This window comes from Panthera tigris, chromosome A1, assembly GCF_018350195.1.
Source record: "Panthera tigris isolate Pti1 chromosome A1, P.tigris_Pti1_mat1.1, whole genome shotgun sequence".
NCBI classification, from domain to species: domain Eukaryota; kingdom Metazoa; phylum Chordata; class Mammalia; order Carnivora; family Felidae; genus Panthera; species Panthera tigris.
Genome location: NC_056660.1, coordinates 83,134,730 through 83,149,981, shown reverse-complemented (window position 1 = coordinate 83,149,981; position 15,252 = coordinate 83,134,730). Strand labels below are relative to the sequence as shown.

At 36.2% G+C, this 15,252-nt stretch overlaps 2 protein-coding genes across 2 annotated transcripts; both read left to right on the top strand.

Moving 5' to 3' along the window:
- The first annotated feature begins 223 nt into the window (after positions 1 to 223).
- LOC102951024 (olfactory receptor 2T27) lies at positions 224 to 1,195 on the top strand. The gene has a single exon (XM_007092934.2). The coding sequence runs from the start codon at positions 242 to 244 to the stop codon at positions 1,193 to 1,195; it is 954 nt and encodes a 317-aa protein (XP_007092996.2). The 5' UTR covers positions 224 to 241.
- Positions 1,196 to 11,779: 10,584 nt separating this feature from the next.
- LOC102958867 (olfactory receptor 2T2) lies at positions 11,780 to 12,754 on the top strand. Its single transcript, XM_007092955.1, has one exon. The coding sequence runs from the start codon at positions 11,780 to 11,782 to the stop codon at positions 12,752 to 12,754; it is 975 nt and encodes a 324-aa protein (XP_007093017.1).
- Positions 12,755 to 15,252: the final 2,498 nt, after the last annotated feature.

Here is a 15,252-nt window from a genome sequence, read left to right as displayed (position 1 = left end):
CTTTATGCATAGGGTGGATCATCCTTAGGGCCCAAAGTTAAAAATACATTTCTCAAAGCAACACATCAGAATCAATCCCAGGAATTATTAGAAAAGGGAGAGAATTACACACTGAGATTGATTGATTTGTCTTGATTTTGTCCATGACTGCATTATAATATTTTAAACAAACTAAATATTTATCTTTTGTGCCCAACTTTACCTATCGTATTCATGTCTTTTTAGTGTAACCTACAGAGCTATGGAGTGGGGCAATTATTCCATGTATGCCGACTTTCTTCTCCTGGGCTTGTTCAGCGACAATGATTTTCCCTGGCTTCTCTTTGCCCTCATCCTCTTCGTTTTTGTCATCTCCATAGCCAGCAACACCATCATGATCATTCTGATCCACATAGACTCCCGCCTCCACACCCCCATGTACTACTTGCTCAGTCAACTCTCCCTCATGGACATCTTGTACATTTCTACCATTGTGCCAAAAATGCTGGTTGACCAGATCTTGGGCCAGAGGGCCATATCCTTTGCAGGATGCACTGCCCAGCACTTCCTTTACCTGACATTGGCAGGGGCTGAGTTTTTTCTCCTAGGACTCATGTCTTATGACCGCTATGTAGCCATCTGCAACCCTTTACGCTATCCTGTCCTCATGAGCCGAAAGGTCTGCATGTTGATTGTACTGGCAGCCTGGCTGGGAGGGTCCATAGATGGCTTCCTGCTTACCCCAGTCACCATGCAGTTCCCGTTCTGTGCCTCTCGAGAGATCAACCACTTCTTCTGTGAGGTCCCTGCCCTTCTGAAGCTCTCCTGTACTGACACATCAACTTACGAGACAGCCATGTATGTCTGCTGCATCATGATGCTCCTCATCCCTTTCTCTGTCATCTCAGCCTCTTATACAAGGATTCTCATCACTGTTTATAGAATGAGTGAAGCAGAGGGGAGACGAAAGGCAGTGGCCACTTGCTCCTCACACATGGTGGTTGTCAGCCTTTTCTATGGGGCTGCCATGTACACCTATGTGCTGCCTCACTCTTACCATACCCCTGAGAAGGACAAGGCTGTGTCTGCCTTCTACACTATCCTCACTCCCTTGCTCAACCCACTCATCTATAGCCTCAGGAACAAGGATGTTACAGGGGCTCTACAGAAAGCTCTGGGCAAGTGTTTGTCCTCAGGAAGTGTATCCACGTTCTAAAGAAATTGCATTTGCTTCTAGATATTTGAAAAAATATATGTACAAAACTTTATCATTATCTTAGGATTTACATATTCTCTGCCTGCAAACTTAACAAAGACATTCACATGCCATCAAGCAATGGTGGGTTATTCTTAGGATTTAAAAAGTTGACTCTGGGATTTTGAGAACTTGGCCATTTTTTGAAAAGTATAGGTTTCTGAACATGGATGGTTTTGGATGTGTGGCAATAAAGTAGGAGTCACCTGTTTGCTTTCCATAAAGTATGCATGCCACTGGAAACCATACAGTTGTCCATTTCTTGCAATGGTCAGTCATGGCAAAAGAAATGCTCATCTTCAGCTATTCCTCTGACTTCTTACCACAGTCTGTTAGAAACTTTACAAATTGACTACTTCAAAGAAATCAACTTGCCAAATATTTTGATTGTATTTCAAATGTTATTTCAATCTCTACAAGTGATTTTTTTTTGTATTCTATCTTTAATTCAATCAAGCCAATATTGGCATCATTATTTGTTTAAAAAAAATGGTTTGACTCCATGTAACTAATTTTCTCAACTAAATCTCATCAAAATGGTCTGTAGACACAACAGTACACGTCAATTTTTATAAGAGTCCAGAAACTTTTTTTTTTTTTGCCTTAAAGTTTTACTAAAAATGGGCACCAGGGTGTCTCAGTCAAATGTCCAACTCTTGGTTTCAGCTCAGATCATGATCTCATGGGTTCATGAGATTAAGCCCCGTGTCAGGCTCTGTACTGACAGTGCAGAGGCTGTTTGAGATTCTCTCTCTCCCTCTGCCCCTCTCTGCTCATGCTCTAAATAAATGAATAAATAAATAAATAAATACTTAAAAAAATATAAAGGTTTTACTAAAATCATTCCAGAACAATGAATTCAATGTTTAGAAAGTTTGGTGTTGATGCATTGTTAAACATGGATGGCTCCTACGTTTTCTATCCTTCCTTATCCCAAATTCTTAATGATATCATTTAAAAGGAACAACCAGGGCACTTTGAAAGGCATCTTTTTCACTGTACTTAACTTGTCTGATGGCCTAACATATTTTATTTTTAACAATTATTATGCAAAAGAACAGGATTCTTTTGAGAGTTAAAGGTTGATTTCTTCTTTTGGAAATGAATATACTTATTATTCAATTATTGATATTCACTTTTTGTATTTTTTATAATATTTTAATATAGCTTAATATATTTAATTATTTTAATAATCGTATGTTAACCAGTATTCTTCTGAGGTAGAGAAAGTTATTTTTATCTCTTCTCTTTTTCATGCTTGACAAAACTTATTCTATTTTAAGTCCTCTGTCTTTCCAACTTCCTGCTTTCATATCTTAGGGTTTACTTATCTTATATTTCATTATTCATGGATAAAATATTTTGCAATACAAAGAAAAACATGTGGTTATATAAAATCTCATTTTAAAATTCTCCTACTATTGGAGTGGTTTAAATGTGTATAGACAAATCAACAGGCAGTTGATATATGCTTCCAAAAATCCAATGCTTTTACATTCTGAAAAAGAAAAGGAGAAATATATCATTATAGAGCTTTCAAAGACACCTTATTGTTCTATCTTGCATTCCCACATAAAACAAATGGTGATGATATTGTTTCTTATCCCTAAATGTAGACATCTGTCCTATTTTTTCCTCAATAACATTCAAGTTAGAACCAGAAGTTGGAGTTACCTTTTAGATTTCACCACTCTATTTTGATGTCGCAGGATTCTTCAACCCAGTGTTTCATTCTCTTTGAACTTATGTTTTCTAACACCTCTGCCATGGAGACAGTGACTTTGACCAGGATTAGTCAGTTTTGGACATTCCCTGGTTTGGTAATAGTGGATATGCCTTAAAGGTGGATTCTTGTATGAAAGAAATAGATTAGAAAATTACATTCTCATTATATAAAAAAATCTTGCCATTGTAACACTTGTAAAATTCTAATTATAAATAAGTTTACTATGTAAAATTGAAGAAAGTAATTTCTTGAACTCTTGTTCCTAAATTATTAAATTAGGATAGTCTAACCTACTTCTTACCTCAGAAAGATAATTTTAAGAGGATATGAGATTACCGGTGCAAAGCAACTTTAGCTTTGAAAGGTGCTGTATACCATGCGGTACTATTAAAATTAACTCATCACTATAAGGCACAGGCAGTGAAATCTGCTTCCCTCATTCACTTCTATTCTAGTCTTTTCTGTTGACATTGCATTTAAAGTAATTCTTTCTTGCAGAAATGACATTACAGAGGTCACCAATGCCTTCTAACTCTAACATAAGGCCTCTAATAAAACAAACAGAAAATGTTTAAGGCTGTTAGTCTACCTGGCCATTATACATCCTTCTGATAGAATGTCTCTATGGTATCATGAGGGGCTGGGTGGTATAATGACCCTTAACATCGACTTTCACCTAACTTCAGAAATTAAAGAACATAAGCAAAAACTCCTCAACATGAAGATGTTTTTTTGTTGGAAGGAAACTGCTCAACCACCTATATAGTGCTTGACTCCTTACTTTCTCAACCCAGTGAATCAAAAAGGGTCTCATGCTTCTAGGCATATTTGTCATGTATGTTTGCTTTTATTTTTCTGTTTAGTTTTAACATATAATTGGCACTTAAATAATATAAATTGAAAGAATGAAATAAACGTCAAATTTTCTATAATATAGTTCTTTTCAATATCAGCCCATTCTCTCCTTTCTAGAGTAGTGTTAGCAAACTCATGGCATTTTTGACATTAGTGGGCTTTGCCTTTCCCCAATTTAAGCGTTTTTCCCCTCCCTCTTTCTTATACCTCTTCTTTTTCTCTTTCCTGATTTATATCCCTCTGTCTTCCATTCCTAACAATCTTTACCTCCTAACATTTTTTCACTTTTATTTTTCTCACCGTGCTCTTGCACTTTGTCCATTTCTACTTTTTCTGCTATTTTGACTATATTCCAGCACTCACTGCTATCTGAGGTGATGCTGCACTTCCCTAGTGGTGGATGAAGTTTGAATTAGCCTAGATTAGCAGCATATCCAAAGAAAAGGAAAATCCGTGTGTTTTTTTTAAATGGTCTTCTGAAGTGTATTGGGAATTATATGAGGGAGAAAGGAGATGTGGCTACTGTAGCGGAATTTGTAATGGAAACTTATTTAACACAGATGTGTTTGTCTTGGTTATATGCACTTAGTTGTAGCCAGAAAGTTTATATGAAAGAAAACATAGGCAAATCTATACCCACTTTTATAGTATGCTAAGTAGTCTTCTTTGGTTCTGATGTATAAATATAAATAATCTTTACTCTAAAATAAGTGAAAACCCGCCAACATTACAGATTCTATTGTTCCAGAGTAAGGCGGATAACTGAAGAAAAAAAAATTCCTACTCTGGGAAGAAAGCTGATTCTCAACTTGTGACTGTACATTCCCTCTGTCTTGGGTGTCACATTCTTCATGAGTGCTCTGGTCAGGTTCTTTCATCACTTTATGACTGCTACTTTGGTGTTTACATCAACACATTTTGCCTTAGAGTGTAGACTTTGATTTTAGTGATTCCTAGTGTTTGTTTATAGATATCCCAGAGTTTCTTCAATAATTTTGGGAGAAATGCTCTGAACATGATTGTCTTCACCTAGCTATTATTTGTAGGAATTAAATACATTATGTTCACTTTGGTAATAGTTATAGGATTACTAGAGATGAAGTAAACATAATAAGACAAGAATTAAAACAGAAAATAAGGAAATATTGAAATACTGTATCATGGAACATTGGAACTTGAAGCAATCTTGGTTATGACTGTGCCAAAATAGGGAAAAAAATAAAAAATAAAATAAAATAATAAAATAAAATAAAACTTATGAGAATGGAATTCCATGCCAAACAGGAAATGTCAGAACTTTAGCTGCAGCCCTGATATCCTCATCCCAAGTCCAGGAATTTTTAGCATTTCTTCTGAGCCCTTTAATTTAATCATCCCTCAAAGGGTAAAAGGTTGAATTATATAAATTCTGAGTCATTGTTAAGACCCAATATTTTACCAGCTGTGAAATTTTCCTTATTCCAGTTATCTGAGTGTCTTCATGCTTGATTCTTTCTTGTCTGAATCCCCATTTAGAAAACTTTGATATGTGTGTCTTTCTGGGACAAATCTTTGAAAATTTAGAAAGAACATTCTAAAAACATATAGATGTAGATATTATCATAATAAATAACAGAGTCTTAATCAAATATAGTTCACTATAAATGCCAAGTAGCACTTTGTAATGGTGTGGGTGGACAAAATTATTTGAACTCAAACAAAACACTGGGAATGTAAACATCCAGACTTTGAGAATTGCTGTTTTGAATATAGGGACATGCTTATTTACACCTGTATGCAAGGCATATTACTGGAAAGGCCTGAAAGAGTGGAAGAATAGGAGGAGGAGGGCTAAAAAAAACAAAGATTAAGGAAGAACATGAAAAGCAAGACTGTGAAGGTACAACATATCTATCATACGTAAATAATTTGAACTCTTGTATTTTTAAAAGATACCTAAATTCAACACTAAATGAAAAGTTGTGATGCTCACAGGCTGTGCTACTTTCCTTAGCATGTTAGATAATAATAATAGAAGTTTGAATTAATTGTTATATCAGAACTTCTCAATCATTTTCATGACATGGATATCAAAATAAATTGTAGTCATATGGCAAACTGGGGTAAGCTGAGGTGGCTGTTGACAAAAGATCAACTCCCTGCTGGCTGTAGTCAGTTCAGGAAGTGTAGACCAATCCAGGACTGAGAAGGTCAATATCTGGTTGTAACCCATTTGTGGCCCTTCACATCATAATGAAGGGTAGATTCTATTAAAATCCACTGCACATCTAATTGAGGATACTTTATATTTATTAGAGACATAGAAAATATTCTTCAATAATAGTTTTTAAATAGTATTCTAAGTGGCTGAAAGTGTGTATGTGTTTTCATCTGTAATTTAGAGGCTATGAAATTTAAGGTCTAAAATCTAATAAATTTGTAAGGATTAGAAATCATGTGAGTAATGTGCCCATCACGAGATGTAGTCCTGAAATGCATTCTAACATGATATTTATTTTTATTGTTGTTGTTGTTATTATTATTATTACTATTATTATTTTAGTAGCAGTAGTTAAGTTGCTCATCTCCCCAGACAAGACCACTTTTTTAAAATTTACCTCTTTAGAGAAATACAATTAATTTCATTTTTAGTAGTAACTTTTAGAAAATGTATGACTTCTGTTTTATTTTATCTCCTATTTATTTGTCTTTGCTTCCCCTTTCCCCCTCCCTCTTTGCTTCTTTTAATACTTTCTTCTCTTCTATTTTCTCTTTATCATGTGTCCTTCATTTCATACTGAATTTGAATTCCAACTAATCATTAGACAATTATTAAAAACACTTAAACTCTGAGTCAAATGCATATATTTATTTATTTGTTTCTTTTTTTATTTAATTATTTTTTTCAGAAGAGAGAGAGAGCATGCAAGCAGGGAAGTGGCAGGAGGAGAGAGAGAGAAAGAGAGAGAGAAAGAATCTTAAGCAGGCTCCATGCTCAGTGCAGAGCCTGACACAGAGCCCCGTCTTACTACCATGAGGTACCTGAGCCAAAATCAAGAGTTGGATGCTTAACCAACTGAATCACCTAGGTGACCCTGCATAATTTTAATATCATTTTATTCAACAAAATAGGCCAATCCCATGGGAGAAGGAAATTTCCAGTTTTGCATAACTTCTTTTAGAATTATTGTTTTAATTTTAAATTTAAGTGACCCTTACTGTCACCCCTAGACCACATTTCTTTTGAACTACTTTAGAATGATGCCAGGATTAGATAAGTAGTTCTATGATGAAATTTCCAGGAATAATTACAATCTTTTACTTGGGAAAATAATGCACACTCCACTAAAAGGGATGGGCTTTGATTCAGTTTCCTATAGTGCACAAGGTAAATCTTGTAAATTTAGACTAATTGCTAACCTGGGAATTCCTTCTGCAAGATGCTGAAACCCATTATTAATGAAAAATATTTTGGGCCAATGCCACCTCCATATTCAAGTAGTTAAGAAGTCCTCTCTTCCACGGTTGCCTTACCTAAGGCTTGGACTCAGCTGCTTTGAGGTAGGATCTTAGATTTTCATGGAAGCTAGATAATACATTCCCCAGTGAGTGGGATGTTTTCTTCAGGCACCACTCTGGAACTTTAGAAAGTCTATTCAAGATTAAGAAGGATGAATTTATACATTCACTTTTTGGCAACTAGATTATTGGAAAAGGGATACTTTAGCTTAAAATATGGGAGATTGAGGAGAATCTGGTATAGTTTGGAAGGGCATGAATGGGTTCACTGAAGAAGAAACAGGCTTTTAAGAGCTGATTGATTGAAAGAGAGTGCCTAGTATTCATTATGAGTAGTTTTCAAACATTAGTGGGTAGGTGCCAAATATAAGTTACTAAGGGAGAAGCATGGATTTTCCTCTGAATATTTTTGAGGCAAGGATTACCTCCTTCATACGCAGTTGGGTATTGTTGAAGGTTTTTTTGTATGCTTGGGAAGGAATTGAGATATGTTAAATGTCAGCCCTGAACAAACACAGGAGAGACAGAGACCAAGCTTAGTAAAAACAAACAAACAACAAAAACCTTCATTATACTTACTGTTCTGTTCTTAGAGAAAGAAATCATGTCACAACACAGAGGGCCAAATTACTGGGATGGTCAGAGGCAAAAGGCAGGAATGAGGACACAGTTTTTATTGGGGTTTCTGCTGGAAATATAAGGCCAGACAGGGGAAACTGTTTAGGATTGGCTAGTTTAGGTAATGTTGTCTGACTTTAGTGGTCTCTAGTTGCCTGGTACCTAATTCTGAAATATTTAAGGCAGAGAAATATTTTCTGTAAGGGTGCACATACCAGATAGAGGAGGTCTGAGCCTAGATTGGTTAGTTTTCATATCAAAGGCATGCTTGTAGCTAAGCCCTTTGCTATCTTTTAAAGATTTGGCTAGTCCTGGAAGGGCCAGCCCTTCCATAGTTAGATTTTTTAAGATACCAGAACATGGTAATATACAGAAAACTTAAAATATCTACATACAGATTATCAGAAAGGATTGGTCCAAGACCTCAACTTCTTGGACAGCACTTTATAAAATATTGCCTTATCTTACTTGGAAGTCTCTCCTTACAAGAAGCCATGAGGGTCACAAACTGCCTGGACTTCTGTGGCTTCTCCCCAAGCAACTCCCCATTGTCTTGAAATGTGCCATATCTACCAGCCAGTACCTTGCACAGAACTACTTCTCCTACATCTCTTTACTTCTCTTCATATGGAGACCACAAGGAGGATCAACACCTCTTACAAAACTTACTCTTCCTTTTTTTTTTTTTTTCACTGCAGAGATCCAAAGCTTCTGTCCACAGTGCTCTCCACACCTTGGCTGATCTTCCACCACTCCCATGTCCTAACTAACAAGGCTGGGTAATACTGAACCCAGTCTGTGGGTCAGAGTATTTTCTGACTTGAACAGCAGAAAGGCCTGAGTCTCATGCAGATAAAATGTTTGTTTGTTTATTTGTTTGTTTCTTTGTTTGTTTGTTTTCTCCTTTCTCTTAAAAAAAAACAAAAAACTAGGGGCGCCTGGGTGGCTCAGTCGGTTAAGCGGCCGACTGCAGCTCAGGTCACAATCTCGCGGTCGGTGAGTTCGAGCCCCGCGTCCAGCTCTGGGCTGATGGCTCAGAGCCTGGAGCCTGCTTCCGATTCTGTGTCTCCCTCTCTCTCTGCTCCTCCCCCGTTCATGCTCTGTCTCTCTCTGTCTCAAAAATAAATAAAAAACGTTAAAAAAAAAACTCTTGTTTGGAAAGGAAACGGAAAAAAACCTAGACCTTTGAATAGCAGAAAATGATAGTAGAGGAAAGGTTACTTTGTGGTGAATGGAATCTGGGATCTTGTAGTGTGAATTAGTCAAATAACACATTACTTTCAGCAATAGTGTGAACACTAATGTTAAATTTATATATTAGGAGCTGATGTAAACATTAGTTTACATCATATCAGTTAACATATATTAATCATAAAATATCATTGTATTCATAATGTATATATTGTCATGGCTTAATTACCATTCCAAATATCCTACAATAGTGATTATGTATTTTGACCATGTGTCACATTATTTTTTTTATATATTCGATTCATTGACAAAGTAAAATATGCTTCTTTGTGTTAAGCCTTTAATGTGCTACTCCTTTAGCATGCTCTGTTCCCAATATACATTCTTTCTTCTTTCTCTCTCTCTTTCTGACACACACACACAAACACAAACACACACAGACACACACACACACACACACACACACACACACACAGGCTAGATCCATTTTTTTTTTAACACAATGAGTCTATGGTTATTTTTGGAATAAAGGATTTGGTTTAAAATTATATCTTTCCTTCAACTTTCATAACCTATTATTATAGGATAAACACTAAAAAAGGATCCAGAAGTTAGAAAAATTTCATTCCTTAATCAAAGATATTTGAGGCAATAAGAGTGATTTACTCCTGTGAACACTATGTAGAGTCCAGTATGAGTGTTTGTATAAGATAAAATTATGTAGTCTGTATTTTGATTAAAAAGTAATTGGTTATCAGGCAGTTTTCAGATTGGTAATTTTCTTTGCTATTTAAGTTTTTCATTGTATTTTTAAAGGGATTGTTATTATTGGGAGTTGATTTGGTACTATTAGTAAATGAAATATAAAATCCACAATGTATCTAAGTGGAAAAAATATGGATGGTCAAGATAAAATTACTGCCTGCCTGGATGAATATTTTAATATTCAACCAGTTATTGTGAAGAGCTATAAACACAATTTCACTTGTAAATCTTAAATTCTGCCTTTTTGTATATGAGTCAGATCTGGATCTCTCTCATAAAAAATTCTTTCATATATTAAAGAAGACAGAAGTAGCTGATGCTCATCAAATTTGTTGAGAGTTACAGTTGATATTCAGATATGGTTTGTTAATAATCCAGACATTTGTTTTTGTCCTGCTTAGCTAATAAGGTGTGATAAACTTAAGTTAACACAAAACTGATTTTACTTCCCCCTCCAGATTTTACTTATTTCTTTAGAGTATTACTCATAATGTAAATTCATCTTTGATGAATATTTAGAAAGGAAAATAAATCTGTCTGTTGCTGTGATTAGTTTTGATTCCACATAAAGATATAATTATTCCTTTTTAATGCTTCTGAGACTACATATTTCTCTCCAAAAAATATGGGTATATTTATGGTGGCCAATACATTTTATAGAAATAAACTTCTTTAGTAATTCTGTCACTGAAATAGGAGAAGAGGAACACTACAATAGGATGATGATGATGATAATAAACAACTCATTCCTCAATATCCATGAACATATCTAAAAGATGCACACTTATATTCTTCAAGAATAAAAGGTATGACAATTGATTCTATTTAGTTCATGGGAGTTGTAATAATACTATTGTATATTTTTCCATCTAAATTCAGAAATCATTTTCCCATCTGGAGTTATCTTTACTTATAAACATGAAGGACCAGTATTACACAGTACAAAAATAAATGTTAAAGAATAAAAAAACAACAACAACAAAGTAATGGATTATTAGGAGTCCATTAATAGAATCAGAATGCCACCCTATCAGAAAAATTATGTTAATGTTTTGTTTGACCAATAATTTAAGAAAAGTTTAGGTCACCATAGAGTAATATGAGCCAGTGTTAAGTCCTAAAATTTCAACCTACTCCATTGTGGCGACCAAAGACTGCCACGAAGATGAACCCAAACCCCTTATTGTGGAATAGAGTTCATGGCTATCCTTATTAGAGATTTATCACTCCAAATTATCCCATGAGAACAAAGAGACCTGACTTCTTAAAGTTACCTATGCCTAAAACATTAACTTTTTGGCAGCACATCTGCCTATAGCTCACTTGACCCTGATCCAGCAGCCCCAAATGCTAAATTTATCTAGATTTATTGGGCCCATGCTTATTTTCTGTCGATTTATTACATCACAAATGTATGTCTATGTACAATCTTAACAGTGTAATCATCTAAATGGCAGAGAACAACTCAAATTCAATCAACTCATGGATATTGGTTGCGAGGCACTATACCAACCTCAGGAAATATTTAGCCTAAAGTAATATGATTATAAAGACTATAAAGAAGATCAAAATAAAATAAAAATAAATCAACTTTTAAAAGTGGTTCTGTATGAACTATTATATTTACATCTCACATCCAGCCTAAAGAGATATAGACTTATGATAAACTTTCATAGATAATGAAAGTATTAACTTATAGATTAATATATCTGTTCAATGTCACAAAGACCATTAATATTAAGACTAGAATTCAAAATGATTTGAAGTCTATATTCTTTCCTCTATCCCATACTGCTTCTGATATATTACACATGGTGGGCTCTGTGTAAATATTGATTATTAATTAACCCACCAAAATTTTGCCTTTGAAGACCTAAGAACCACCATGTGAGATGATCATGGAAGCCACTCTCCAGAACTCCACTGATTTCATCCTCTTGGGCCTCATCACCCACCCTGAATTCCCTGGGCTTATCTTTGCAGTAGTCTTCTCCATTTTTCTGGTGTCTGTAACAGCCAATGTGGTCATGATTCTGCTCATCCATGTGGACTCTCGCCTGAATACACCCATGTACTTTTTACTCAGCCAGCTCTCCATTATGGACACAGTTTACATCTGTATCACTGTTCCCAAGATGCTGCAAGACCTTCTGTCCAAGGAAAAGATCATCTCTTTCTTTGGATGCACACTTCAGATCTTCCTCTACCTGACACTAATTGGAGGTGAATTTTTCCTGCTAGGTCTCATGGCTTATGACCGGTATGTGGCTGTGTGCAAACCCCTTCGGTACCCTCTCCTCATGAATCGCAGGATTTGCTTGTTCATGGTGGTGGGTTCCTGGGTTGGTGGCTCCTTAGATGGGTTCATGCTGACCCCCTTCACTATGAGTTTCCCCTACTGTGGCTCCCGAGAAATCAGTCACTTTTTCTGTGAGATCCCAGCTGTACTGAAACTGTCATGTGTTGACACGTCTCTCTATGAGACTCTGATGTACGCCTGCTGCGTGCTAATGCTGCTCATTCCTATATCTGTAATCTCTGTTTCCTACACACGCATCCTGCTCACTGTCCATCACATGAATTCTGCTGAGGGCCGGCGCAAAGCCTTAGCTACCTGTTCTTCCCATATAATGGTAGTAAGCATTTTCTATGGGGCAGCCTTCTACACCAATGTGTTGCCACATTCCTACCACACACCAGAGAAAGACAAAATTGTATCTGCTTTCTACACCATCCTCACTCCAATGCTCAATCCACTCATCTACAGCTTGAGGAATAAAGATGTGGCTACAGCTCTAAGAAAAGTGCTGAGTAGATGCCCCTCCTCCCAGAAAACCAGAGTGGTGGATATGTCCAGGAAATACTAGACACGGCCAGGTACAAATATCATTGGTGCTATGGCCACTGACACACCTTCATATAAGAAACTATGTTTTTGATTATGAAAAAAAATTCACTACCATTTTAATAATCCTGAGTTATCAACAGGCAAAATCGTCTCTTTGCAAGCATCATTTAGAAACAATAGCTGTAGCCCACAAGCATCAGAATTAGCCCATTGGCTAGTCTGGATTCACTGAAAAACATTTTCCAGAGAGAATTTTCTTCAAGTAACACTATAAACAATACAAAATAGGCCAAATGCCCCTTTGAAGAGTACTGGATAAATATTTTTAGGTTACACATGTTCATGTGTCTGTGTCTATATTATTGACCAACTTTTGAATAGAAGTTGCGAGGACCAGTCACCATGTCCTCGAGGATTTAATATCAAACATTCAGTGTCAATTAAATATTTTCTAGTAATAATAATGTAGAAACTTTATCTAGGAAAATTTTATGAAGACAATTTAATTATATTTTGGGTTCTACATTCTTGTTCACCTTTTATGAATACTTGTATTCTCTAACCACCAAAATTAAACTGTAGGTAGTTATCATGCTTTTATTCACATAGAGTTTAATATGTGCCTGGAAATCAACATTTACTAGTTAATTAAAAGCTTACTTCTATACTTAAGGTAACAACATTGATATGTGCCGGAGACCAGCTCCAGCAACCAGGGGTTCCCAAAGGAAGAACGGGGTCAGTGAAAATAAAACAAAACTAAAATAAAAAATTGGAAAATAAAAAACTAAAATAAAAAACTAAAACTAAAATAAAAATAGACACAGACAATAACAGTGTGTTGAACTGGCCGATTTATTGTAGTAAACGTGGCTTTATATATGCTAGTGATTTCCTTGTAACATACGTCATCTATGTTTTTCTAACATTACCTAATTTTGAAAATGTTCCTATGTGTAAACAACCTTTAAAAAATAACATGGTGATTTTCCCCTAATTTTCCCACATACCCTTTGATTATAGATTAATTTCTTACATTATTCCATTATGCACCTGCGTTTATCTATAATATACAAAGCATTTGATTTGCTGTTCTCGTGAAAGGCCCTCCATTTCTCAACACCTGAGATGGAACAGTTACAGGGACATGGTAATCACATGAGACCAGAAGAACAATGTGTTTGCCTCAGTCCGAGGTGCCAGAAAGGGGCTGAAAAAGCCTTAGAAACCCATGCCTCATACATTCTCAGAGAGACAATTCACCTAGGAACCAATGAACCATTCTGTAGCTTAACCGACTAGGTTCACTCATCATCTGGAATGCCTCCCGGGGGCCAGGTGGGCCTAGGGGTTGAAGTCACCTGTGCCCAGAGATACACTCCTTAGTTGCCGGAGTGAGGCTTTCAAATCCATATGTCTCTTCTTTACAGGCCCTCTTTGCTGGCAAATGTATGAGGCCATCCTTCCTGTAAGTAGAGGAGTCTCCATAGGGGATGGCAAGGGCTAAAAGTAAGGCTGCACAATTTCTTGAGGAATCTTATTTTCTTCCTAATTGTTCTTTTCCCAGGGGGCCTGCGGAGGGCAATTCCCCAACAGACAATACCCCAGGTAGTTTTAAGGCCAAATTACCTAAAAGCGGGAGTACAAGAAGCTTCACTGTCGGCGGGCCGCCCTGCAGTCACCAATCCGTCCACAGCCCAGGCCCTGCCACTCAGGCTGGGATAGCTCTGCTTCCAGCAGATACGATGTTTCAAAAACTTGCATTCATGCCTTAAAATATAGTATAAATAAACATAGAATGAATAAATCAAGACATTTCATTAGCTAACTTAGCTCTCATGGTCAATTCTCCTTTTTCTCAACTTCTTGAGGTGTTATACTAGTAGACAAATATTTCTTCTTTTAATTAGCTTTTGGTTAAGTGTGGTGTCTTGATATATTCCAGACTTTGGTAGACTATTAACTAAACAAAAACCACCCTGACTGAACTGTGTTCATTGATTTACCTAATTTTAACTTCCTACTGAATGTATGGTTCTGAAATATCACAAATAAAAAAGAACTTTTGATTCATCTGGTGCTTATTTTGCTTAGAAAATGTTGGACGCATGTTGTAGTGGTTTCGCAATTAACAAAGACTAATAAATGGTTACTTAGCCTTAAGTTAATCTAATATCAACATAGAGGAGAAAATGTTTTCTTCAACAATGTTGATGCAAGTAAAACATTCTCATCCATATGCTTTTTTTTTAATTCTTATTTATTTTTGAGAGAGAGACAAAGAATAGGTGGAGGAGGGGCAGAGAGAGAGAGGGAGACACAGAATCCAAGGCGGGCTCCAGGCTCTGAGCTGTCAACACAGAGCCCAATGTGGGGCTTAAACTCATGAACTGTGAGATCATGCAGGCACCCCCATCATCAATATGCTTTTCAAGGTTATGTTTGCTTTAGAAGGTTCCTAATAACCTGATCATACCCTGATATCAAACAATGGAAGAATTTCTGGGACATATTAAA